At 40.4% G+C, this 26,704-nt stretch overlaps 1 protein-coding gene across 1 annotated transcript; it reads right to left on the bottom strand.

Annotated features, from left to right (window-relative positions):
• Nucleotides 1–493: 493 nt before the first annotated feature.
• LOC131954234 (uncharacterized) lies at nt 494–25,982 on the bottom strand (the record flags this gene model as incomplete). The annotated part of the gene is made up of 10 exons (XM_059317799.1): nt 25,950–25,982; nt 25,475–25,714; nt 23,971–24,147; nt 23,686–23,823; nt 20,280–20,313; nt 16,352–16,625; nt 14,682–14,807; nt 11,576–11,663; nt 1,816–5,103; nt 494–936 (listed from the first exon to the last, which is right to left on the bottom strand). Coding segments are annotated over exons 2-10 (4,629 nt in total), but the record flags the coding sequence as incomplete, so codon positions are not given.
• Nucleotides 25,983–26,704: the final 722 nt, after the last annotated feature.

Here is a 26,704-nt window from a genome sequence, read left to right as displayed (position 1 = left end):
TCTGGTGTACAGGTGTCATGTGTACAGGTGTCTGGTGTACAGGTGTCTGGTGTACAGGTGTCTGGTGTACAGGTGTCTGGTGTGTCTGGTGTACAGGTGTCTGGTGTACAGGTGTCTGGTGTACAGGTGTCTGGTGTACAGGTGTCTGGTGTACAGGTGTCTGGTGTACAGGTGTCTGGTGTACAGGTGTCTGGTGTACAGGTGGCTGGTGTACAGGTGTCTGGTGTACAGGTGTCTGGTGTACAGGTGTCTGGTGTACAGGTGTCTGGTGTACAGGTGGCTGGGGTGTCTGGTGTACAGGTGTCTGGTGTACAGGTGACTGGTGTACAGGTGTCTGGTGTACAGGTGTCTGGTGTACAGGTGGCTGGGGTGTCTGGTGTACAGGTGACTGGTGTACAGGTGTCTGGTGTACAGGTGACTGGTGTACAGGTGTCTGGTGTACAGGTGTCTGGTGTACAGGTGTCTGGTGTACAGGTGGCTGGTGTACAGGTGTCTGGGGTGTCTGGTGTACAGGTGGCTGGTGTACAGGTGTCTGGGGTGTCTGATGTACAGGTGTCTGATGTACAGGTGTCTGGTGTACAGGTAGCTGGTGTACAGGTGTCTGATGTACAGGTGTCTGGTGTACAGGTGTCTGGTGTACAGGTGTCTGGTGTACAGGTGTCTGATGTACAGGTGGCTGGTGTACAGGTGTCTGGTGTACAGGTGGCTGGTGTACAGGTGTCTGGTGTACAGGTGTCTGGTGTACAGGTGGCTGGTGTACAGGTGTCTGGTGTACAGGTGTCATGTCCTGTTTGGGCTGTGGTTTGGTATAAGAAGATGTTAGGGCAGAGAGTTCTCTAAATGCTTCCACTTCAGATTGTGAAGAACTAACCTCCTCAGCAATTGGAGCATTTCTTTCACCTCTTAAAGGAGATTTCATCCAACTTCCTCGCCCTGCTAAACAAAGCACAACAAACAATTTGAATGGAATAAATAGCATGATTATTTCTAGTCCAAATATTATTCAAGAAAGAAAACAATGAGTCAAAAGTTAAGAAAAAAAAGCATAACAACCATTACAATAACAATCTTTTATAAATAGTTTTTAGTCATGCAACTGTAATGTATAAAAAAATTTAAAGGACTGGACAAAATATGTATAAAAATGTTTTAAAAACAAGCTTTTGTGTAATAGTGCACTAAAAAGGAGAAATTAAATGATTTTTTTAAAAAATATATAATAATACACCACTATTTAAATATCTGGAAAGAAAAGCATTGGTCGCTTCTTAAATTCTAGTATAAGTATTCAATACATATTATAGAGATCCACGCTTTTCTATATAGTTATTTAAATGGTGTTTTATAATATATTTAAAGAAAATCATTTATTTTCTCCCTTTTAGTGAATTATTACATAAAAGCTTGTTATTAAAAATGGTTTTATGCATTTTTTTCAGTACTTTAAAATTTGTAATGTGTTGTACTCAAGATACGAACAACAACTTCAACTAGATACAATGTGAAGTAGAGTTCACTTGTTTCTGTGACCTCTGCATATGAAGAGATAGTGTGGTCAGCACTATGCCCAGCCGCATTTACTTTCCCTAACGTGAGTTAGGTACCCATCAGAGTTGGGTGGACTCAGGGACGGTCTACTGACTTGAACACCCAAAATCTGCTGATGCTTTTCTTATTCAGACTTATGCCCATAGATGCATGGCCAAATGACTGGCCATTGTCTCAAAGTGTTAAAAACAGAATCAAATAGTCAGGTTTTTATTTCATTGGATTGAAGCAAACCATAGTGTAACTAGAGGATAGGATGGAATTTACCTTTGGTTCCCAGGGAGGACAACTGGATTGGCTGAACTCTTTTAGGTCTTCGTTTGGATGGACTTGGAGGAAGAGCAATGCCCAGATTTTCAAACTGAGAGCTCCAAGCCTCCCCACGGCCAGTGGTGCAAACAGATGGGGAGTCATTTCTCCACAGAGAGGCTGTCGTCTGCCTGAGATTCATTGGACTAGATGGGGTATCTTGGAGCGGAGAAGGTGTAGAGTGTGTCACTACCACTGGAACAATCCTTCTGCTTGCAGTTTGCCTACAATGTGCAGGTAGAAATGGTGGTAAAGAGCTATCTACCGCAATGACCTTCTTTTTACACTGTGTTGTACCATCGTTTTCATTCTTTCCAAATCTTTTAAAACTCATTCTACACTGTGCGCTACAATAAACTTGATTCCTTCCAAATGTGCTCAGCTCCTCAAACTGTGAGCTGGGTAAAGTGCCAGGTAAACTGTGGCTGCTTGGCTGCACAAATCTGCTCAACTTCCTGGGGGAATTTTCATCAGGACTCACAATGCTTGTTGGTGTCAATAATGAGAGACACTCAGTTAGTGCACTTGGAAAAGCTTCTTCAGAGTAATTGCTGGCTTTTTTAAGCACAATGTTGTCTTCTTTAGGCAAATTCCTGGCTTTTTTAGGCAAATTCCTGGCTTCTTTAGGCAAATTGCTGTCTTGTTTAGGCAAATTGCTGTCTTGTTTAGGCAAATTGCTGTCTTGTTTAGGGAAATTGCTGTCTTGTTTAGGGAAATTGCTGGTCTCTTCAGATAAATTGCAAACTTGTGCAGGTAAACTGCTAGCTGTGTCAAGCAGAGATGTGGGGCCATCTGGAAAATTGCTTGTCTTGTATTTTGTGCTGTTGGGATTCCATGAGGAAGGCATCAGTCTTTTCTGATTGACACCTGATTTACTATTGACATCAACATTTGGACCATTGACACTACTGACATCAACATTTGGACCATTGACACTACTGACATCAACATTTGGACCATTGACACTACTGACATCAACATTTGGACCATTGACACTACTGACATCAACATTTGGACCATTGACACTACTGACATCAACATTTGGACCATTGACACTACTGACATCAACATTTGGACCATTGACACTACTGACATCAACATTTGGACCATTGAACTGAGCTAATCTTTCTGCAGCAGAAATAAAGCTCTCTTGAGAAAGTTCATCCACTACAAGATAACAATCATCATCTTTTTCTTTTTGCTTATTCAATTTCTGACTCTCCTTTAATTCAGGACTGGCTAGGTCCAAATTTTTCCCAGTATTATGTTGCTTTTCTCTTGGTTCAAACATTTGAAATGGCGGCTTTGTTTGCTGAGATCCTAACTTTGATAAACAGTCTGTTAAACATTTGTCTATGGTGGCCAGATTTTTCCAAGTTTGAGATTCTAAGAAGCTTACTGTATTTGGATGGGAAATTCCACTCCCATCAACCAAGCTGATCTGGAGATTTTCTACTTGGGTCTCCAAGAGCTGAGAACATGTTTGTGAGGCTTCCAGAATCTCCTGTTTTATATTTGGTCTGTGTTGACTCAATGTGGCTAGGTTTGAAGATGGGTGGGTTGTAGGACCTGGTCCTGTAGGACCTGGTCCTGTAGGACCTGGTCCTGTAGGTGCTGGTCCTGTAGCTGCTGGTCCTGTAGGACCTGGTCCTGTAGGACCTGGTCCTGTAGGTGCTGGTCCTGTAGGTGCTGGTCCTGTAGGTGCTGGTCCTGTAGGACCTGGTCCTGTAGGTGCTGGTCCTGTAGGTGCTGGTCCTGTAGGTGCTGGTCCTGTAGGTGCTGGTCCTGTAGCTGCTGGTCCTGTAGGACCTGGTCCTGTAGGACCTGGTCCTGTAGGTGCTGGTCCTGTAGGTGCTGGTCCTGTAGGTGCTGGTCCTGTAGGACCTGGTCCTGTAGCTGCTGGTCCTGTAGGACCTGGTCCTGTAGGACCTGGTCCTGTAGGTGCTGGTCCTGTAGGACCTGGTCCTGTAGCTGCTGGTCCTGTAGGTGCTGGTCCTGTAGGTGCTGGTCCCGTAGGACCTGGTCCTGTACGACCTGGTCCTGTAGGTGCTGGTCCTGTAGCTGCTGGTCCTGTAGGTGCTGGTTCTGTAGAAGTAAGGGCTGTAGGACCTGGTCCTGTAGGTGCTGGTCCTGTAGGACCTGGTCCTGTAGGTGCTGGTCCTGTAGCTGCTGGTCCTGTAGGACCTGGTCCTGTAGGACCTGGTCCTGTAGGTGCTGGTCCTGTAGGTGCTGGTCCTGTAGGACCTGGTCCTGTAGGTGCTGGTCCTGTAGGACCTGGTCCTGTAGCTGCTGGTCCTGTAGGACCTGGTCCTGTAGGACCTGGTCCTGTAGGTGCTGGTCCTGTAGGTGCTGGTCCTGTAGCTGCTGGTCCTGTAGGTGCTGGTCCTGTAGGTGCTGGTCCTGTAGGTGCTGGTCCTGTAGGACCTGGTCCTGTACGACCTGGTCCTGTAGGTGCTGGTCCTGTAGCTGCTGGTCCTGTAGGTGCTGGTCCTGTAGCTGCTGGTCCTGTAGGTGCTGGTCCTGTAGGACCTGGTCCTGTAGCTGCTGGTCCTGTAGGTGCTGGTCCTGTAGGACCTGGTCCTGTAGGTGCTGGTCCTGTAGGACCTGGTCCTGTAGAAGTAAGGGCTGTAGGACCTGGTCCTGTAGCTGCTGGTCCTGTAGGACATAGTTCTGTAGGTGCTGGTCCTGTAGGTGCTGGTCCTGTAGGACCTGGTCCTGTAGCTGCTGGTCCTGTAGGACATAGTTCTGTAGGTGCTGGTCCTGTAGCTGCTGGTCCTGTAGGACATAGTTCTGTAGGTGCTGGTCCTGTAGGTGCTGGTCCTGTAGGACCTGGTCCTGTAGCTGCTGGTCCTGTAGGACATAGTTCTGTAGCTGCTGGTCCTGTAGGTGCTGGTCCTGTAGGACCTGGTTCTGTAGGACCTGGTCCTGTAGAAGTAAGGGCTGTAGGACCTGGTCCTGTAGAAGTAAGAGCTGTAGGACCTGGTCCTGTAGGAGTTAGGTGAGGACCATCAAAGTGAGGACCATCAAAAGTTAGAGCCAAATCATTTGTCTGAGATAGACCAGTGTTAACTGTTGCTATGGTTTCTGTTGCATTAAAGCTTTGACATTTGTGCTGGTGGTTATTGACTGGACAACTGTCTTCTCCTAGCCTGGTTAGACTGGTTAGACTGAGCTGAGGGTGGCCCATTTGGTCAGAGGGGAGATCAACAACTGGGACATCCAAATGGGAGAGAGGGATGGCAGAAGCTGAAATATAGTACATTGGAGCTCAGTGAATGCAGACATTATTACAAATATAGTACATTGGAGCTCAATGAATGCAGACATTGTTACAAATATAGTACATTGGAGCTCAGTGAATGCAGACATTGTTACAAATATAGTACATTGGAGCTCAGTGAATGCAGACATTGTTACAAATATAAGATCTTATGTCTTAGCAGTCTGCATGTAGCAAAATGAGCATTCAAGTGATTTATAAGCCGCATACAGGGTCCCTACAATTTCTGAAATTCCAGACTTTTTTTTTTGACAAACTCCAAATTTAATAGAGATAACGATATAGGGAAATAAAAAAGTTAAATTTGACATACTGGATCTATTTGATACAGTATTGAACAACAATCTGTTTATGGACAACTCTATCCTTAAGATATAATGGCCAGACAACTCTATCCTTAAGATATAATGGCCAGACAACTCTATCCTTAAGATATAATGGCCAGACAACTCTAGATATGATGGCCAGACAACTATATCCTTAAGATCTAATGGCCAGACAACTCTAGATATGATGGCCAGACAACTCTAGATATAATGGCCAGACAACTCTATCCTTAAGATATGTTGGCCAGACAACACTATCCTTAAGATATAATGGACAGACAACTCTATCCTTAAGATATGATGGCCAGACAACTCTAGATATAATGGCCAGACAACTCTATCCTTAAGATATAATGGCCAGACAACTCTATCCTTAAGATATAATGGCCAGACAACTCTATCCTTAAGATATAATGGCCAGACAACTCTATCCTTAAGATATAATGGCCAGACAACTCTATCCTTAAGATATAATGGCCAGACAACTCTATCCTTAAGATATAATGGCCAGACAACTCTATCCTTAAGATATAATGGCCAGACAACTCTATCCTTAAGATATAATGGCCAGACAACTCTAGATATAATGGCCAGACAACTCTATCCTTAAGATATAATGGCCAGACAACTCTAGATATAATGGCCAGACAACTCTATCCTTAAGATATGATGGCCAGGCAACTCTATCCTTAAGATATAATGGCCAGACAACTCTATCCTTAAGATATAATGGCCAGACAACTCTAGATATAATGGCCAGACAACTCTATCCTTAAGATATAATGGCCAGACAACACTATCCTTAAGATATAATGGCCAGACAACTCTATCCTTAAGATATAATGGCCAGACAACTCTATCCTTAAGATATAATGGCCAGACAACTCTATCCTTAAGATATAATGGCCAGACAACTCTATCCTTAAGATATAATGGCCAGACAACTCTATCCTTAAGATATAATGGCCAGACAACTCTATCCTTAAGATATAATGGCCAGACAACTCTAGATATAATGGCCAGACAACTCTATCCTTAAGATATAATGGCCAGACAACTCTAGATATAATGGCCAGACAACTCTATCCTTAAGATATGATGGCCAGACAACTCTATCCTTAAGATATAATGGCCAGACAACTCTATCCTTAAGATATAATGGCCAGACAACTCTATCCTTAAGATATAATGGCCAGACAACTCTATCCTTAAGATATAATGGCCAGACAACTCTATCCTTAAGATATAATGGCCAGACAACTCTATCCTTAAGATATAATGGCCAGACAACTCTATCCTTAAGATATAATGGCCAGACAACTCTATCCTTAAGATATAATGGCCAGACAACTCTATCCTTAAGATATAATGGCCAGACAACTCTAGATATAATGGCCAGACAACTCTATCCTTAAGATATAATGGCCAGACAACTCTAGATATAATGGCCAGACAACTCTATCCTTAAGATATAATGGCCAGACAACTCTATCCTTAAGATATGGTGGCCAGACAACTCTATCCTTAAGATATAATGGCCAGACAACTCTATCCTTAAGATATGATGGTCAGACAACTCTATCCTTAAGATATAATGGCCAGACAACTCTATCCTTAAGATATGATGGCCAGACAACTCTATCCTTAAGATATAATGGCCAGACAACTCTATCCTTAAGATATAATGGCCAGACAACTCTATCCTTAAGATATAATGGCCAGACAACTCTATCCTTAAGATATGATGGCCAGACAACTCTAGATATAATGGCCAGACAACTCTATCCTTAAGATATAATGGCCAGACAACTCTATCCTTAAGATATAATGGCCAGACAACTCTAGATATAATGGCCAGACAACTCTAGATATGGTGGCCAGACAACTCTATCCTTAAGATATAATGGCCAGACAACTCTATCCTTAAGATATAATGGCCAGACAACTCTAGATATGGTGGCCAGACAACTATCCTTAAGATATGATGGTCAGACAACTCTATCCTTAAGATATAATGGCCAGACAACTCTATCCTTAAGATATAATGGCCAGACAACTCTATCCTTAAGATATAATGGCCAGACAACTCTATCCTTAAGATATGGTGGCCAGACAACTCTATCCTTAAGATATGATGGCCAGACAACTCTATCCTTAAGATATAATGGCCAGACAACTCTATCCTTAAGATATGATGGCCAGACAACTCTAGATATAATGGCCAGACAACTCTATCCTTAAGATATAATGGCCAGACAACTCTAGATATAATGGCCAGACAACTCTAGATATAATGGCCAGACAACTCTATCCTTAAGATATAATGGCCAGACAACTCAATCCTTAAGATATGATGGCCAGACAACTCTATCCTTAAGATATAATGGCCAGACAACTCTATCCTTAAGATATAATGGCCAGACAACTCAATCCTTAAGATATAATGGCCAGACAACTCTAGATATGGTGGCCAGACAACTCTATCCTTAAGATATGATGGCCAGACAACTCTAGATATAATGGCCAGACAACTCTAGATATAATGGCCAGACAACTCTAGATATGGTGGCCAGACAACTCTATCCTTAAGATATGATGGCCAGACAACTCTAGATATAATGGCCAGACAACTCTAGATATAATGGCCAGACAACTCTAGATATAATGGCCAGACAACTCTATCCTTAAGATATAATGGCCAGACAACTCTATCCTTAAGATATGATGGCCAGACAACTCTATCCTTAAGATATAATGGCCAGACAACTCTATCCTTAAGATATAATGGCCAGACAACTCTATCCTTAAGATATGTTGGCCAGACAACTCTATCCTTAAGATATAATGGCCAGACAACTCTTAGATATAATGGCCAGACAACTCTATCCTTAAGATATAATGGCCAGACAACTCTAGATATAATGGCCAGACAACTCTATCCTTAAGATATAATGGCCAGACAACTCTATCCTTAAGATATAATGGCCAGACAACTCTAGATATGGTGGCCAGACAACTCTATCCTTAAGATATGATGGCCAGACAACTCTATCCTTAAGATCTAATGGCCAGACAACTCTATCCTTAAGATATAATGGCCAGACAACTCTAGATATAATGGCCAGACAACTCTATCCTTAAGATATAATGGCCAGACAACTCTATCCTTAAGATATGATGGCCAGACAACTCTATCCTTAAGATATAATGGCCAGACAACTCTACCCTTAAGATATGATGGCCAGACAACTCTAGATATAATGGCCAGACAACTCTATCCTTAAGATATAATGGCCAGACAACTCTATCCTTAAGATATAATGGCCAGACAACTCTATCCTTAAGATATAATGGCCAGACAACTCTATCCTTAAGATATAATGGCCAGACAACTCTAGATATGGTGGCCAGACAACTCTATCCTTAAGATATAATGGCCAGACAACTCTAGATATGATGGCCAGACAACTCTATCCTTAAGATATAATGGCCAGACAACTCTATCCTTAAGATATAATGGCCAGACAATTCTAGATATAATGGCCAGACAACTCTATCCTTAAGATATAATGGCCAGACAACTCTATCCTTAAGATATAATGGCCAGACAACTCTATCCTTAAGATATAATGGCCAGACAACTCTAGATATGATGGCCAGACAACTATATCCTTAAGATCTAATGGCCAGACAACTCTAGATATGATGGCCAGACAACTCTAGATATGATGGCCAGACAACTATATCCTTAAGATCTAATGGCCAGACAACTCTAGATATGATGGCCAGACAACTCTAGATATGATGGCCAGACAACTATATCCTTAAGATCTAATGGCCAGACAACTCTAGATATAATGGCCAGACAACTCTAGATATGGTGGCCAGACAACTATCCTTAAGATATGATGGTCAGACAACTCTATCCTTAAGATATGATGGCCAGACAACTCTATCCTTAAGATATAATGGCCAGACAACTCTAGATATGGTGGCCAGACAACTATCCTTAAGATATGATGGTCAGACAACTCTATCCTTAAGATATGATGGCCAGACAACTCTATCCTTAAGATATAATGGCCAGACAACTCTATCCTTAAGATATAATGGCCAGACAACTCTAGATATAATGGCCAGACAACTCTATCCTTAAGATATAATGGCCAGACAACTCTATCCTTAAGATATAATGGCCAGACAACTCTATCCTTAAGATATAATGGCCAGACAACTCTATCCTTAAGATATAATGGCCAGACAACTCTAGATATGATGGCCAGACAACTCTATCCTTAAGATATAATGGCCAGACAACTCTATCCTTAAGATATGATGGCCAGACAACTCTATCCTTAAGATATATAGGCCAGACAACACTATCCTTAAGATATAATGGCCAGACAACTCTATCCTTAAGATATAATGGCCAGACAACTCTATCCTTAAGATATAATGGCCAGACAACTCTATCCTTAAGATATAATGGCCAGACAACTCTATCCTTAAGATATAATGGCCAGACAACTCTATCCTTAAGATATAATGGCCAGACAACTCTATCCTTAAGATATAATGGCCAGACAACTCTAGATATGATGGCCAGACAACTCTATCCTTAAGATATAATGGCCAGACAACTCTATCCTTAAGATATGATGGCCAGACAACTCTATCCTTAAGATATATAGGCCAGACAACACTATCCTTAAGATATAATGGCCAGACAACTCTATCCTTAAGATATAATGGCCAGACAACTCTATCCTTAAGATATAATGGCCAGACAACTCTATCCTTAAGATATAATGGCCAGACAACTCTATCCTTAAGATATAATGGCCAGACAACTCTATCCTTAAGATATAATGGCCAGACAACTCTATCCTTAAGATATAATGGCCAGACAACTCTATCCTTAAGATATGTTGGCCAGACAACACTATCCTTAAGATATAATGGCCAGACAACTCTATCCTTAAGATATGATGGCCAGACAACTCTATCCTTAAGATATAATGGCCAGACAACTCTATCCTTAAGATATGATGGCCAGACAACTCTATCCTTAAGATATAATGGCCAGACAACTCTATCCTTAAGATATAATGGCCAGACAACACTATCCTTAAGATATAATGGCCAGACAACTCTATACTTAAGATATAATAGCCAGACAACTCTAGATATGATGGTCAGACAACTCTATCCTTAAGATATAATGGCCAGACAACACTATCCTTAAGATATAGTGGCCAGACAACTCTATCCTTAAGATATGGTGGCCAGACAACTCTATCCTTAAGATATAATGGCCAGACAACACTATCCTTAAGATATAATGGCCAGACAACTCTATCCTTAAGATATGGTGGCCAGACAACTCTATCCTTAAGATATAATGGCCAGACAACACTATCCTTAAGATATAATGGCCAGACAACTCTATCCTTAAGATATGATGGCCAGACAAAATTTCCAATCAAGACCTGTGGCAAACCACAGGGCAACAGACTTTTAATTCCAGATTTTTTCCAGACTGCGTACCAAATCTATAATACCATACTGAAGTGGTTTGCTAGTTACATAACATGTTCACGTGGTTTATTAGCTACATAACATGTTCAAGTGGTTTATTAGCTACATAACATGTTCAAGTGGTTTATTAGCTACATAACATGTTCAAGTGGTTTATTAGCTACATAACATGTTCAAGTGGTTTATTAGCTACATAACATGTTCAAGTGGTTTATTAGCTACATAACATGTTCAAGTGGTTTATTAGCTACATTACATGTTCAAGTGGTTTATTAGCTACATAACATGTTCAAGTGGTTTATTAGCTACATAACATGTTCAAGTGGTTTATTAGCTACATAACATGTTCAAGTGGTTTATTAGCTACATAACATGTTCAAGTGGTTTATTAGCTACATAACATGTTCAAGTGGTTTATTAGCTACATTACATGTTCAAGTGGTTTATTAGCTACATAACATGTTCAAGTGGTTTATTAGCTACATAACATGTTCAAGTGGTTTATTAGCTACATAACATGTTCAAATGGTTTATTAGCTACATAACATGTTCAAATGGTTTATTAGCTACATACCATGTTGAAAAAGTTTGAGAAAATTCTGAAAAGCAGGGTCAGATTCTGTCTTTTCAATTATAGAATCCATGTCTGTAGCAGTTACAGGCTGAAAGTTTTTTTAGAGATACACTTGGTTACAAAACAAATAATTAAAATATGTTTTGTATATTCATAAGTTTTTAGATATCTTTTGATTATACATAATCGTATTTTCCAGAGATATTTACACTTGACTGCAAATCATAAGTTTTATCAGATATTGACACGATTAAGGGCATGGGTGAGTGATGAAAACCAAAATAACCAAAATGCTTATTTTTAAACCTTATGCTATAATATTTAGCATATACTTATGACTTAAGAGTTAAGTCTAAAAATTTTAAAAATGGCCATCTAGGATTTTATTTACCATGTTAACATTGAAATAACTCAAAAATGGCTTATGGGAATTCGATAAAAACTTGCAGAATTATAGAAATTGCTAACAATCATGATAGATTACATTTTCAAATTTTAAAATGCTTTTGTTTTTACAATTTTTTCTTCAGAAAATAACTTTTTAAAAAGAATCAAAATTTGAGCAACAGATACACCATTTTAACTGTAACAGAAAAACTATACACATTTTACTTTCTCGTATATACGAAGTATAGAGAAAGTATTGTAATAGTGCAAAAAAAAAAAAAAAAAATCGAGATTTTTACAAATCTCGACGTTTTACATCTCACTGATACGGAAAAACATAATTTTGCAATCTTGTCCGTATGTCTGTGTGTCTGTCTGTGTGTCTGTCTGTCTGTCTGTCTGTGTGTAAACACGATAACTTGAGTACGGTTACAGCTAAGTTGATGAAATTTCATATATAAGTATTTTATCAAAATCGTAGATCCGTATAAACTTTTGAACGATTTCCGATAACCTGAAGTGGTACTTTTTCTACTTTGAAATTTTCAAAAGTCTATAACTTGAGTACTATTTCAGATAGATAAATGAAATTTCACATGTAAGTAAAAGATCTAATTCTCTACCTTCTGTTAAATTTTGAGTAATTTCCGTTGACGGGAAGTACTAATTTACGCTATTTCCGATTTCTCAAAAACGCATCTAAATTTATAAAGTACTAATAATATTGCGCACCATTATGAACATCTTTATTCGGCGTTCGCTTGGTGTGCAATACTTTTTTCTATGAGATTCTATTTTATTTTAAAAAGTTTATGTATTTAAAATGGATTAAAAATCATAACTATATCCCGAGTTCCCATCCCCTGTTGTTTTATATAAGAATATTCGAGAAAGTTTAGGGGAGATCACTCCCGGTTTATTTAAAATGTGTTTTATCAGTTTTGTATACAGAATAACCAGAGAACATTTTGATCAATTTTAATAATAATAAGAAAGTTATTTCAATGTAAAAATTGTAAAATAAATTCAAGACAGCGCCATCACCATGGCAACAAAGGGAAATTATCTCTTTGAGTTATAACTATATGCTAGATATGATAGCATAAAGTTTATAAATAAGCATTTTGGTAATTTGGGGTTCATCACATGCCCATGGCCTTAAAATAATTTAAACTTGATTATGCTTCATACTAAATGGGTGGGAGGCCACTTATTTTGTGTTTTAAATTTAGTGTACCCCCCCCCCCCCCCCCGCACTTTCAACACAGAAAACACTGGGCAGTAACAAATGCAGTAACCCTCTTTAATTCATTTAAAATCAAACCAATGATCAAAACCTCATATTTTCTGAGGTGAAACCCATTTTATTCATTTAAAAAAATGACCAACTGATCTCTTGAATAAATTTGGACAGAAAAAAATCCAACTAACAACCAAGCCTGAGGAGTTGAGCTATATTTGAATAGGACTATCAAAGAATAAGACCTCAGACTAACAAAGAATAAGACAGCCAGACAATCAAAGTATTAGATGGCCAGACTATCAAAGTATTAGATGGCCAGACTATCAAAGTATTAGATGGCCAGACTATCAAAGTATTAGATGGCCAGACTATCAAAGTATTAAATGGCCAGACTATCAAAGTATTAGATGGCCAGACTATCAAAGGACTAGATGGCCAGACTATCAAAGAATTAGATGGCCAGACTATCAAAGTATTAAATGGCCAGACTATCAAAGTATTAGATGGCCAGACTATCAAAGTATTAAATGGCCAGACTATCAAAGTATTAGATGGCCAGACTATCAAAGGACTAGATGGCCAGACTATCAAAGAATTAGATGGCCAGACTATCAAAGTATTAGATGGCCAGACTATCAAAGTATTAGATGGCCAGACTATCAAAGTATTAGATGGCCAGACTATCAAAGAATTAGATGGCCAAACTATCAAAATATTAGATGGCCAAATTCTTGCTGACTGCACCTAACAGGGATGTGACTTAATTTAAAAAAAAAAAATGAAATCTTTTTCTTTTAGGAGAGGTGCTCAATGTTTGATGGCAATTACAGGATGAACAATACTGAAAATATGGTGGGATTGTTTTATTAATAAAATATGGTGGGAATTGTTATACTAATAAAATATGGTGGGAATTATAAATAAAAAAAATGAGTAAGCCTTTAAATGTTAAAGAACTGCAAAATGAGAAAAAACAGCATAAAGTGACAGCATAAAGGAAGTCATGAAAATACCATTTCTGTGTCATTTGTAAAGCCAGTTGAAAGCTTTGGGTGTTTCTGAGAGGATGAAAAATACTATCAACAAATACCAGAGAAATCTAGCTTTCCAATGATGCCAAATACAATATAAGGAAAGATATTAAACTTTTTGTAGAAAGTGTGTATGATTGGAAAAAAAATGATTCTTTGTTAATTAATGGGGTCAGAAAAATTGTACTTCAAGCACATAAAATTGTACTTCAAACACATAAAATTGTACTTCAAACACATAAAATTGCTTCCCCTTGAAAATCCTGTAGATCTAGTTCTAAGTATATCTTGCAGATAAAAAAAAACAAAGACAATAAATTTTGGTCAAATTATCGTAGTTCATGAGACTTTTTTAATTCAGGAGAATTCCATACAGTATATCTATAAATTTAGGTTTAGACAAGAATTAATGAGCCCTTGCCCTATCCCTTGCCCTATCCCATACCTTTTGTGAAGGAGGCAGCACTTGATTTCCTATGGTCAATGGTTTCTTCAACAACACTTGATTGATATTTTCTGCCAGTTTTTCATGAAGGTGTGTTTCCTCTAAAAGTTTTTCTAAAAATTCAAACTGCAAAAAAAAAAAAAAGAAAACCCATTCAAAATTATTACATCATTCATTTTTACTTTCTCGTATATACGAAATATAGAGAAAGTCTTGTAATCGGAAAATCTTGATACGGAAAAACATAATTTTGCAATCTTGTCCATATGTCTGTGTGTCGGTCTGTCTGTCTGTGTGTGTGTCCGTGTGTAAACACGATTACTTGAGTACCGTTACAGCTAGGTTGATGAAATTTCATATATAAGTATTTTATCAAAATCGTAGATCCGTATAAACTTTTGAGCGATTTCCGATAACCGGAAGTGGTACTTTTCCTACTTTGAATTTTTCAAAAGCCTATAAATTGAATACTATTTCAGATAGATAAATGAAATTTCACATGTAAGTAAAAGATCTAATTCTCTACCTTCTGTTAAATTTTGAGTAATTTCCGTTGACCGGAAGTAGTAATTTACGCTACTTCCGATTTCTCAAAAAACTAATGTAAATTTTAAAAGTACTAATAATATTGCGCACTATTATGCGCTTTTTTTAATTTGATGTTCACTTGGTGTGCAATTAATTTGTCTACGAGATTTTATTCTATTTTTAAAACTTTAAGTATTTAAAATGGATTAAAAATCTTGTCTATAGCCCGAGTTCCCATCCCCTGTTATTTTATATAAGAATTTTCGAGAAAGTTTAGGGGAGATCACTCCCGGTTTATTTTTCAATTCAATTTTCAAATTACAGTTATATACTAGGCATTGGAATTTTTTTTTAAATTTTAAGTGTCTTTTTAGATATAAATTTAAACACATTTGTATCAAAAGTTTTAAACAATAGAAGGCCATTCTGAATAACAACAAAGTTTTTAAACCAAACACCAAACTTTTCAAACCAAACACCAAACTTTTCAAACCAAACACCAAACTTTTCAAACGAAACACCAAACTTTTCAAACCAAACACCAAACTTTTCAAACGAAACACCCAACTTTTCAAACCAAACACCAAACTTTTCAAACAAAACACCCAACTTTTCAAACCAAACACCCAATTTTTCAAACAAAACACCCAACTTTTCAAACAAAACACCAAACTTTTCAAACCAAACACCAAACTTTTCAAACCAAACACCAAACTTGCCTAAACAGACTAATTGAAAGAAATGAAAGAATTTTTTTCCAACATGACCAGACCCTTTGAAAAAACTGAAAGACACATGACCAGACCCTTTGAAAAAACTGGAAGACACATGACCAGACCCTTTGAAAAAACTGGAAGACACATGACCAGACCCTTTGAAAAAACTGAAAGACACATGACCAGACCCTTTGAAAAAACTGGAAGACACATGACCAGACCCTTTGAAAAAACTGAAAGACACATGACCAGACCCTTTGAAAAAACTGAAAGACACATGACCAGACCCTTTGAAAAAACTGAAAGACACATGACCAGACCCTTTGAAAAAACTGGAAGACACATGACCAGACCCTTTGAAAAAACTGAAAGACACATGACCAGACCCTTTGAAAAAACTGAAAGACACATGATATATTGACTGACCTCACCAGAATCCTGGACACTGTTGGTCCCTTTGTTTTGGCAGATTGGTTTGGAGTGGTCAAGATTTCTCCATGATACACCACATTTATCATTACAGGGGACTGTTGCGGATGTGTCAGTAATTAGTGGTTCTATTGGTGATGTGTCAGTAATTAGTGGTTCTACTGCTGATGTGTCAGTAATTAGTGGTTCTATTGCTGATGTGTCAGTAATTAATGGTTTTACTGAAGAAAATATTTTGCTGTTTTCAATTGAAACTTTTTCAGGCTGGTTCCTAGAATGAAAGAAATGCAGTATCAAACTTGGTAGTGAGCATTCTACTCTAAATCACACTCTATCAAGTTACTAGATATTTCACAATGAATGTAAAATGAAGAAAATAACTTTCAAAATGCAATCCTCACCACTTAATGTGGCCTGTCATCCACCCACTGTGGCCTGTCATCCACCCACTGTGGCCTGTCATCCACCCACTGTGGCCTGTCATCCACCCACTGTGGCCTGTCATCCACCCACTGTAGCCTGTCATCCACCCACTGTGGCCTGTCATCCACCCACTGTGGCCTGTCATCCACCCACTGTGGCCTGTCATCCACCCACTGTGGCCTGTCATCCACCCACTGTGGCCTGTCATCCACCCACTGTGGCCTGTCATCCATGGCCTGTCATCCACCCACTGTGGCCTGTCATCCACCCACTGTGGCCTGTCATCCACCCACTGTGGCCTGTCATCCACCCACTGTGGCCTGTCATCCACCCACTGTGGCCTGTCATCCACCCACTGTGGCCTGTCATCCATGGCCTGTCATCCAGCCACTGTGGCCTGTCATCCACCCACTGTGGCCTGTCATCCAGCCACTGTGGCTTGTCATCCACCCACTGTGGCCTGTCATCCACCCACTGTGGCCTGTCATCCACCCACTGTAGCCTGTCATCCACCCACTGTGGCCTGTCATCCATGGCCTGTCATCCACCCACTGTGGCCTGTCATCCATGGCCTGTCATCCACCTACTGTGGCCTGTCATCCACCCACTGTGGCCTGTCATCCATGGCCTGTCATCCACCCACTGTGGCCTGTCATCCACCCACTGTGGCCTGTCATCCATGGCCTGTCATCCACCCACTGTGGCCTGTCATCCACCCACTGTAGCCTGTCATCCACCCACTGTAGCCTGTCATCCATGGCCTGTCATCCACCCACTGTGGCCTGTCATCCACCCACTGTGGCCTGTCATCCACCCACTGTAGCCTGTCATCCATGGCCTGTCATCCACCCACTGTGGCCTGTCATCCACCCACTGTGGCCTGTCATCCACCCACTGTAGCCTGTCATCCATGGCCTGTCATCCACCCACTGTGGCCTGTCATCCACCCACTGTGGCCTGTCATCCACCCACTGTAGCCTGTCATCCACCCACTGTGGCCTGTCATCCACCTACTGTGGCCTGTCATCCACCCACTGTGGCCTGTCATCCATGGCCTGTCATCCACCCACTGTGGCCTGTCATCCACCCACTGTAGCCTGTCATCCACCCACTGTGGCCTGTCATCCATGGCCTGTCATCCACCCACTGTGGCCTGTCATCCATGGCCTGTCATCCACCCACTGTGGCCTGTCATCCACCCACTGTGGCCTGTCATCCATGGCCTGTCATCCATGGCCTGTCATCCACCCACTGTGGCCTGTCATCCATGGCCTGTCATCCACCCACTGTGGCCTGTCATCCACCCACTGTGGCCTGTCATCCACCCACTGTGGCCTGTCATCCACCCACTGTGGCCTGTCATCCATGGCCTGTCATCCACCCACTGTGGCCTGTCATCCACCCACTGTGGCCTGTCATCCACCCACTGTGGCCTGTCATCCACCCACTGTGGCCTGTGATCCATGGCCTGTCATCCACCCACTGTGGCCTGTCATCCACCCACTGTGGCCTGTCATCCATGGCCTGTCATCCACCCACTGTGGCCTGTCATCCACCCACTGTGGCCTGTCATCCACCCACTGTGGCCTGTCATCCATGGCCTGACATCCACCCACTGTTGCCTGTCATCCACCCACTGTGGCCTGTCATCCATGGCCTGTCATCCACCCACTGTGGCCTGTCATCCATGGCCTGTCATCCACCCACTGTGGCCTGTCATCCACCCACTGTGGCCTGTCATCCATGGCCTGTCATCCATGGCCTGTCATCCACCCACTGTGGCCTGTCATCCACCCACTGTGGCCTGTCATCCACCCACTGTGGCCTGTCATCCACCCACTGTGGCCTGTCATCCATGGCCTGTCATCCACCCACTGTGGCCTGTCATCCACCCACTGTGGCCTGTCATCCACCCACTGTGGCCTGTCATCCACCCACTGTGGCCTGTGATCCATGGCCTGTCATCCACCCACTGTGGCCTGTCATCCACCCACTGTGGCCTGTCATCCACCCACTGTAGCCTGCCATCCACCCACTGTGGCCTGTCATCCACCCACTGTGGCCTGTCATCCATGGCCTGTCATCCACCCACTGTGGCCTGTCATCAACCCACTGTGGCCTGTCATCCACCTACTGTGGCCTGTCATCCACCCACTGTGGCCTGTCATCTCCCCACTGTGGCCTGTCATCCACCCACTGTGGCCTGTCATCCATGGCCTGTCATCCACCCACTGAGGCCTGTCATCCACCCACTGTGGCCTGTCATCCACCCACTGTGGCCTGTCATCCACCCACTGTGGCCTGTCATCCACCCACTGTGGCCTGTCATCCACCCACTGTGGCCTGTCATCCACCCACTGTGGCCTGTCATCCACCCACTGTGGCCTGTCATCCACCCACTGTGGCCTGTCATCCACCCACTGTGGCCTGTCATCCACCCACTGTGGCCTGTCATCCACCCACTGTGGCCTGTCATCCATGGCCTGTCATCCACCCACTGTGGCCTGTCATCCACCCACTGTGGCCTGTCATCCACCCACTGTGGCCTGTCATCCACCCACTGTGGCCTGTCATCCATGGCCTGTCATCCACCCACTGTGGCCTGTCATCCATGGCCTGTCATCCACCCACTGTGGCCTGTCATCCACCCACTGTGGCCTGTCATCCACCCACTGTGGCCTGTCATCCACCCACTGTGGCCTGTCATCCATGGCCTGTCATCCACCCACTGTGGCCTGTCATCCACCCGCTGTGGCCTGTCATCCACCCACTGTGGCCTGTCATCCACCCACTGTGGCCTGTCATCCATGGCCTGTCATCCACCCACTGTGGCCTGTCATCCACCCACTGTGGCCTGTCATCCACCCACTGTGGCCTGTCATCCACCCACTGTGGCCTGTCATCCACCCACTGTGGCCTGTCATCCACCCACTGTGGCCTGTCATCCACCCACTGTGGCCTGTCATCCACCCACTGTGGCCTGTCATCCATGGCCTGTCATCCACCCACTGTGGCCTGTCATCCATGGCCTGACATCCACCCACTGTTGCCTGTCATCCACCCACTGTGGCCTGTCATCCATGGCCTGTCATCCACCTACTGTAGCCTGTCATCCACCCACTGTAGCCTGTCATCCACCCACTGTGGCCTGTCATCCACCCACTGTGGCCTGTCATCCATGGCCTGTCATCCACCCACTGGGGCCTGTCATCCACCCACTGTGGCCTGTCATCCACCCACTGTGGCCTGTCATCCACCCACTGTGGCCTGTCATCCATGGCCTGTCATCCACCCACTGTGGCCTGTCATCCACCCACTGTGGCCTGTCATCCACCCACTGTGGCCTGTCATCCACCCACTGTGGCCTGTCATCCATGGCCTGTCATCCACCCACTGTGGCCTGTCATCCATCCACCAATGGCCAAGAAGACACTCTGGCCTGTCATCTACCCACTGTGGCCAATGGCCAAGAAGACACAGTGGCCTAGTTCAATGGACTCACCTTCTCTTGCTACTGTATCTCCTCTTGTCAGCTGCTGCAATCAAAGGGAAACAAACAAATTGACTGAAGGGAAACAAACAAACAAATTGACTGAAGTGAAACAAACAAACAAATTGACTGAAGGGAAACAAATTGACTGAAGGGAAACAAATTGACTGAAAGGAAACAAATTGACTGAAGGGAAACAAATTGACTGAAGGGAAACAAACAAACAAATTGACTGAAGGGAAACAAATTGACTGAAGGGAAACAAACAAACAAATTGACTGAAGTGAAACAAACAAACAAATTGACTGAAGGGAAACAAACAAATTGACTGAAGGGAAACAAACAAACAAATTGACTGAAGGGAAACAAATTGACTGAAGGGAAACAAACAAACACATTGACTGAAGGGAAACAAACAAACAAATTGACTGAAGGGAAACAAACACATTGACTGAAGGGAAACAAACAAATTGACTGAAGGGTAACAAACAAATTGACTGAAGGAAAACAAATTGACTGAAGGGTAACAAACAAATTGACTGAAGGGAAACAAATTGACTGAAGGGAAACAAATTGACTGAAGGGAAACAAACAAATTGACTGAAGGGAAACAAATTGACTGAAGGGAAACAAATTGACTGAAGGGAAACAAACAAATTGACTGAAGGGAAACAAATTGACTGAAGGGAAACAAATTGACTGAAGGGAAACAAACAAATTGACTGAAGGGAAACAAATTGACCAAAGGGTAACAAATTGAACTAAGGGAAACAAACAAATTGACTGAAGGGAAACAAACAAACAAATTGACTGAAGGGAAACAAATTGACTGAAGGGAAACAAACAAACAAATTGACTGAAGGGTAACAAACAAATTGACTGAAGGGAAACAAACACATTGACTGAAGGGAAACAAACAAGCAAATTGACTGAAGGGTAACAAACAAATTGACTGAAGTGAAACAAACAAACAAATTGACTGAAGTGAAACAAACAAACAAATTGACTGAAGGGAAACAAACAAATTGACTGAAGGGAAACAAACAAACAAATTGACTGAAGGGAAACAAACAAATTGACTGAAGGGAAACAAACACATTGACTGAAGGGAAACAAACAAACAAATTGACTAAAGGGTAAAAAACAAATTGACTGAAGGGAAACAAACAAACAAATTGACTGAAGGGAAACAAACAAATTGACTGAAGGGAAACAAACAAATTGACTGAAGGGAAACAAACAAATTGACTGAAGGGTAACAAACAAATTGACTGAAGGGTAACAAACAAACAAATTGACTGAAGGGAAAAAAAACAAATTGACTGAAGGGAAACAAACAAACAAATTGACTGAAGGGAAACAAACAAATTGACTGAAGGGTAACAAACAAATTGACTGAAGGGAAACAAATTGACTGAAGGGTAACAAACAAATTGACTGAAGGGAAACAAACTGACTGAAGGGAAACAAATTGACTGAAGGGAAACAAACAAATTGACTGAAGGGAAACAAATTGACTGAAGGGAAACAAATTGACTGAAGGGAAACAAATTGACTGAAGGGAAACAAATTGACTGAAGGGAAACAAATTGACTGAAGGGAAACAAATTGACTGAAGGGAAACAAATTGACTGAAGGGAAACAAACAAATTGACTGAAGGGAAACAAATTGACTGAAGGGAAACAAACAAATTGACTGAAGGGAAACAAACACATTGACTGAAGGTAAATAAACAAATTGACTGAAGGAAATAAACAAATTGACTGAATTGTGTTGAGAGCAACTAGAGCAGTGGTTCCCAAACTTATTCGGATGGCGACCCCCTTTTATAAAAAGTAAGTGACCCGTGACCCCTATATAATTAAAAAGTCGAAATTAGTAAGGAAATGAATACGCACTAAAACAGATGTACTAGTAGACTTTCAATGTTAATTATTCTTGATAACTGTTTTAATACGATGAGTGAAATTACATGTTATTAACTAGCCTCAACATTCGCAGTTGAGTTTTTGTAAACGCCTACCTCATGTTATTCTCAACATTTAATTAATTTTTTTGCTTTTTGTTTTCAATTGGAGAAGTGTTGAAACTATTCTCGCAAAGATATGTTGACAAAAAGGAACTAAAACTCGAAAGGCAAATCTTGTAATTCATCTGCAATGCTTAAAACAGAGAAAGGGTAACGTGTCAATGCAGTTTCTTCTACTTTAAGCTCAGGTAAATAACATCCGTAGAAACCCCACAGCTATTTTTCTATTTTGATCATTCGGTTTCAAAAGAACGTATTTATTTTCTCCATGATATCTTCACAAAATAGAAACTTTTTTTTCTATCATCTGAATTAATATTTTTAACAAAGACAAGCAACTGACAACACCAACTTACGTACGTTGATTCATCAATTTGAAAAGCAAACAATGGTGAAAGCTTGATTTCACTCTAAATGTGTTCTTTAACATCTACGGACATGTCTGCTATACGCCGCTGATTAGACTTAGATATTTTTTGCATCTTTACTGTGCTGCAATTCTGAATCATTAATATCAGCATCTTCAACATTTTCCTATTTCTTAGCTTGGCAATTTCTAATGCGACTTCTTATGATGCTTGCACTAACGCTATGTTTCCTTGGTGAATACTTCATTTTCGATCAAGTCTCTGACTTTAGCAACTAACTTCATGCCCAAGAAAGAACTCCCAATCTTTTTCGTGTGTTTTGAATGACGTGTCTCAAAATGACGTTTTAGTTTTGAAGGTTTTATAGATTCATGACTGAGAACAACTTTGCACTTTGCTTCTTCTTTATTTAATTTCCAGTAATGTTAGTAAAACCCAAATTCAGATATTCTTCTAAATATTTTTGTTGTTTTTTCATTACTTTTGTTTAGTATACCAGTTGGGGACCCTCCAGAAAGTGCCAGTTTGGGAACCCATGAACTAGAGTATTGTCTTTGTTAAGACCAGTTTGGGAACCCATGAACTAGAGTATTGTCTTTGTTAAGACCAGTTTGGTAACCCATGAACTAGAGTATTGTCTTTGTTAAGACCAGTTTGGGAACCCATGAACTAGAGTATTGTCTTTGTTAAGACCAGTTTGGTAACCCATGAACTAGAGTATTGTCTTTGTTAAGACCAGTTTGAGAACCCATGAACTAGAGTTTTGTCTTTGTTACAGTTAAGACCAGTTTGAGAACCCATGAACTAGAGTATTGTCTTTGTTAAGACCAGTTTGGGAACCCATGAACTAGAGTATTGTCTTTGTTAAGACCAGTTTGAGAACCCATGAACTAGAGTATTGTCTTTGTTAAGACCAGTTTGGGAACCCATGAACTAGAGTATTGTCTTTGTTAAGACCAAAATGATAGAGCCAGTAATGAAGCAATGAACCAGAATCTACTACATTTATATCAGTGTTACTTTTTTGTCTGTCCTTTTTGTTGAGCTGTTGTTTTTCAGCCTGAATGCAATGGTGAACGTCAGTTATATCAAGTTGAGTTCTTCTATTCACCCAGCTCTCTTCTTCACGGCTTGGCTGCCAGTCTATGGAACCTGAGGCTGAAAAGTCAAATGACCTTGATAAAGGTGTTCAAGAATCAGACAAGAAGAGTAGCCCTCACCCCACCCCCCTCTGCTTTAGTAAGATTGCTCAGACTATTTGCAGCAGGAAAATATTTGACTCAATTTTTAAAAAATAGCACTTACTTATAGCAGCCAACTTGTGTCTTGCAAATTCATTTAAAATTTGAGAGAGCCCAAATCCCAAGATAGTGGTGGCAGGAGTTTTCCCCGTCTTGAGCAGCTGCCAGTACTCCACTAGATCTGGGCACTCCAGTAGGAAGGTCTGGAGAGTTTTGTGCAAATTCTTTTCTTTTAAGTAACCTGGAATACACAAGTAATCAAAGAAATTCTTTTCTTTTAAGTAACCTGGAATACACAAGTAATCAAAGAAATTCTTTTCTTTTAAGTAACCTGCAATAAACAAGTAATCAAAGAAATTCTTTTCTTTTAAGTAACCTGCAATACACAAGTAATCAAAGAAATTCTTTTCTTTTAAGTAACCTGCAATACACAAGTAATCAAAGAAATTCTTTTCTTTTAAGTAACCTGGAATACACAAGTAATCAAAGAAATTCTTTTCTTTTAAGTAACCTGGAATACACAAGTAATCAAAGAAATTCTTTTCTTTTAAGTAACCTGGAATACACAAGTAATCAAAGAAATTCTTTTCTTTTAAGCAGCCTGGAATACACAAGTAATCAAAGACATAAGTTTTAGTTGGACATTAGGCTAGTAGCCTGGAATACACAAGTAATCAAAGACATAAGTTTTATTAGGACATTAGGCTAGTAGCCTGGAATACACAAGTAATCAAAGAAATTCTTTTCTTTTAAGTAGCCTGGAATACACAAGTAAAGGAGCTTATGAGCACCCCTATTTAACAATTTAAAAAAGGGAAATATTAAAGCAAGATCTCAATAGGCCTAGGCCTAAATCATTTAGAATTACAAGAAAAAAAATCGCAACAAAAAGAAAAGATATATTCTGCATCTTAAAAGAATTATTGTTTAACTAAATCTTAACAATTTTATTTTTATTGGCTGGTCGGAATAGCCCCCGGCACTATGACTATAAGGACCCGGGTCCCAATAGCGGCTGTGACTATTGGGACCCGAGTCAGAATAGTTGAATCCATATTTTAACCAAAATCATCTTATGCTACCTAATGCCAATGGCAGGCTAAGTTAATTTTGAGTTAATCAAATGGCTTACAAGTTTACAAGTTACTTAACTATCTATATATATAATTCTCTTCTTCGAGCCGTTAGAAAACAAGCTGCAAACGCTCTCCCTACCTCCCCACCCCTACATGGTTTTAGTGAGCTGTGTTCACTCTAAATGTTTACAAGCAGAGCCAACGATTTTAAACGTAGGGGGGGGGGGGGAGGAGGGGGGAGGGAAGGAAGGGGGGGGGGGGTTATGGTCCTTAACGAGCTACTTATAGTGTTTTAAAGAAATATTTTCAGTGTCAGCGTTGGTACTGTCGAATTCACAAATTATGAATTATTGAAAATTAGAAACAACTAAATAGCGGCGTATGTTATGCCGCGGGCCGGCTCGTACATACTAAACTAGTCCAGATCTTACTTAGATTTAAAAAGATCTAGATCTACCTACTAGTTATGTTATACTGTTATGTTATACCTACCTAATATTAGTCTTGCAACCTCAGAGGGCACAAAGTAATCTTGATCTTGTTTTGAACTCATTAGTCTGGTTAATTTTTTTTAGGCCTAACTAACTACTAGAATAGACAGTACTGTCAGTACTTTGAGTACTCGAGTCTAGTAGCAGTAGTAGTACTTAACTAAGAATCTAAGATCTAGAGAGATCTAGCTACACTCACTACTCACTAGACTAGTGTCACTTAGGGTAGCTGCTAAAAGTGCTAGAGATTAAAATTTAAGAGTTTAAGAAAAAGTTTAAAAGACTAAGACTACTAAGACTAAGAGACCTCTAGCTTTCTAGAGATCTAATAATAATAATATTAATAATATTAGGCCTATTTTATTGACATTAACAATAACATGGTTCTATTTTTGTTTATATTAATACTGTGAAATATTGTAACTGTCATTTTTATGGTCCTTTTTTTATTTTATTTAACTATTCAAATCAAATACCAGAATCTAGTCTATGGTCGCACTAAATGACGAGATCTAATTTTCTGAAAAATAACGTGGGAGTGAGCTCCCTTAGTAAATTTTTTATCTTATGTATGGCGTAGGCACGAAAATTAAAATTTGAGATGGCACTTTTAGGTCGATGGGGCTATAGATCTATATAAAATAGATCTATCTAGATCTAGAACCTTTTAAAAATAAAACGGTTGTTTTTACAGAAAACACGTGGAGGCGAAATGTCATAAGAATATCAGTTATGAGAATATGATACAAATTATCTCTTCCGACAGTTTTTTGAAAAATCGGAAAATAAGTTGCCCTTCCGTATACCGGAAATCTACGTACAGGAGCTAGAAATCTAGTGTTAATATAAGAAATTTCGTCAACCTCATACGGTACTCAAGTTAACAGTATTTTAGAAACAGGAAAAAGAGCAAAAGTACCACCTTCTGATATTTATATTGGAGGTCACTCAGAAATTAAAAGAATATATAATATGTATAACGTAGTTTTTTTCTACCTAATTGAAATAGTACAAGTTATTTTATTCCCAAGGAAATACAGTAAATTACCCTTTCCTATTACCGGAAATAGTTGAAAAGTTTCAGGAGTCTGAAAATACAATGTACTATTTATATGTGAAATTTCAGCCACCTAACTTTTTTTTGTAATTAAAGTTACAGTACCCAAGTTCTCGTCTTTTGAGAGTCAATGCAACCTTCTGTTACCGGAAATAGCTTAAAAAATCAAGATAA

Source organism: Physella acuta, unplaced genomic scaffold, assembly GCF_028476545.2.
Source record: "Physella acuta isolate Inbredline_101_S28 unplaced genomic scaffold, ASM2847654v3 ptg000982l, whole genome shotgun sequence".
Lineage (NCBI taxonomy): Eukaryota > Metazoa > Mollusca > Gastropoda > Physidae > Physella > Physella acuta.
Note: the sequence above shows the minus strand (reverse complement) of the source record. Positions and strands in the feature narration are given on the sequence as shown.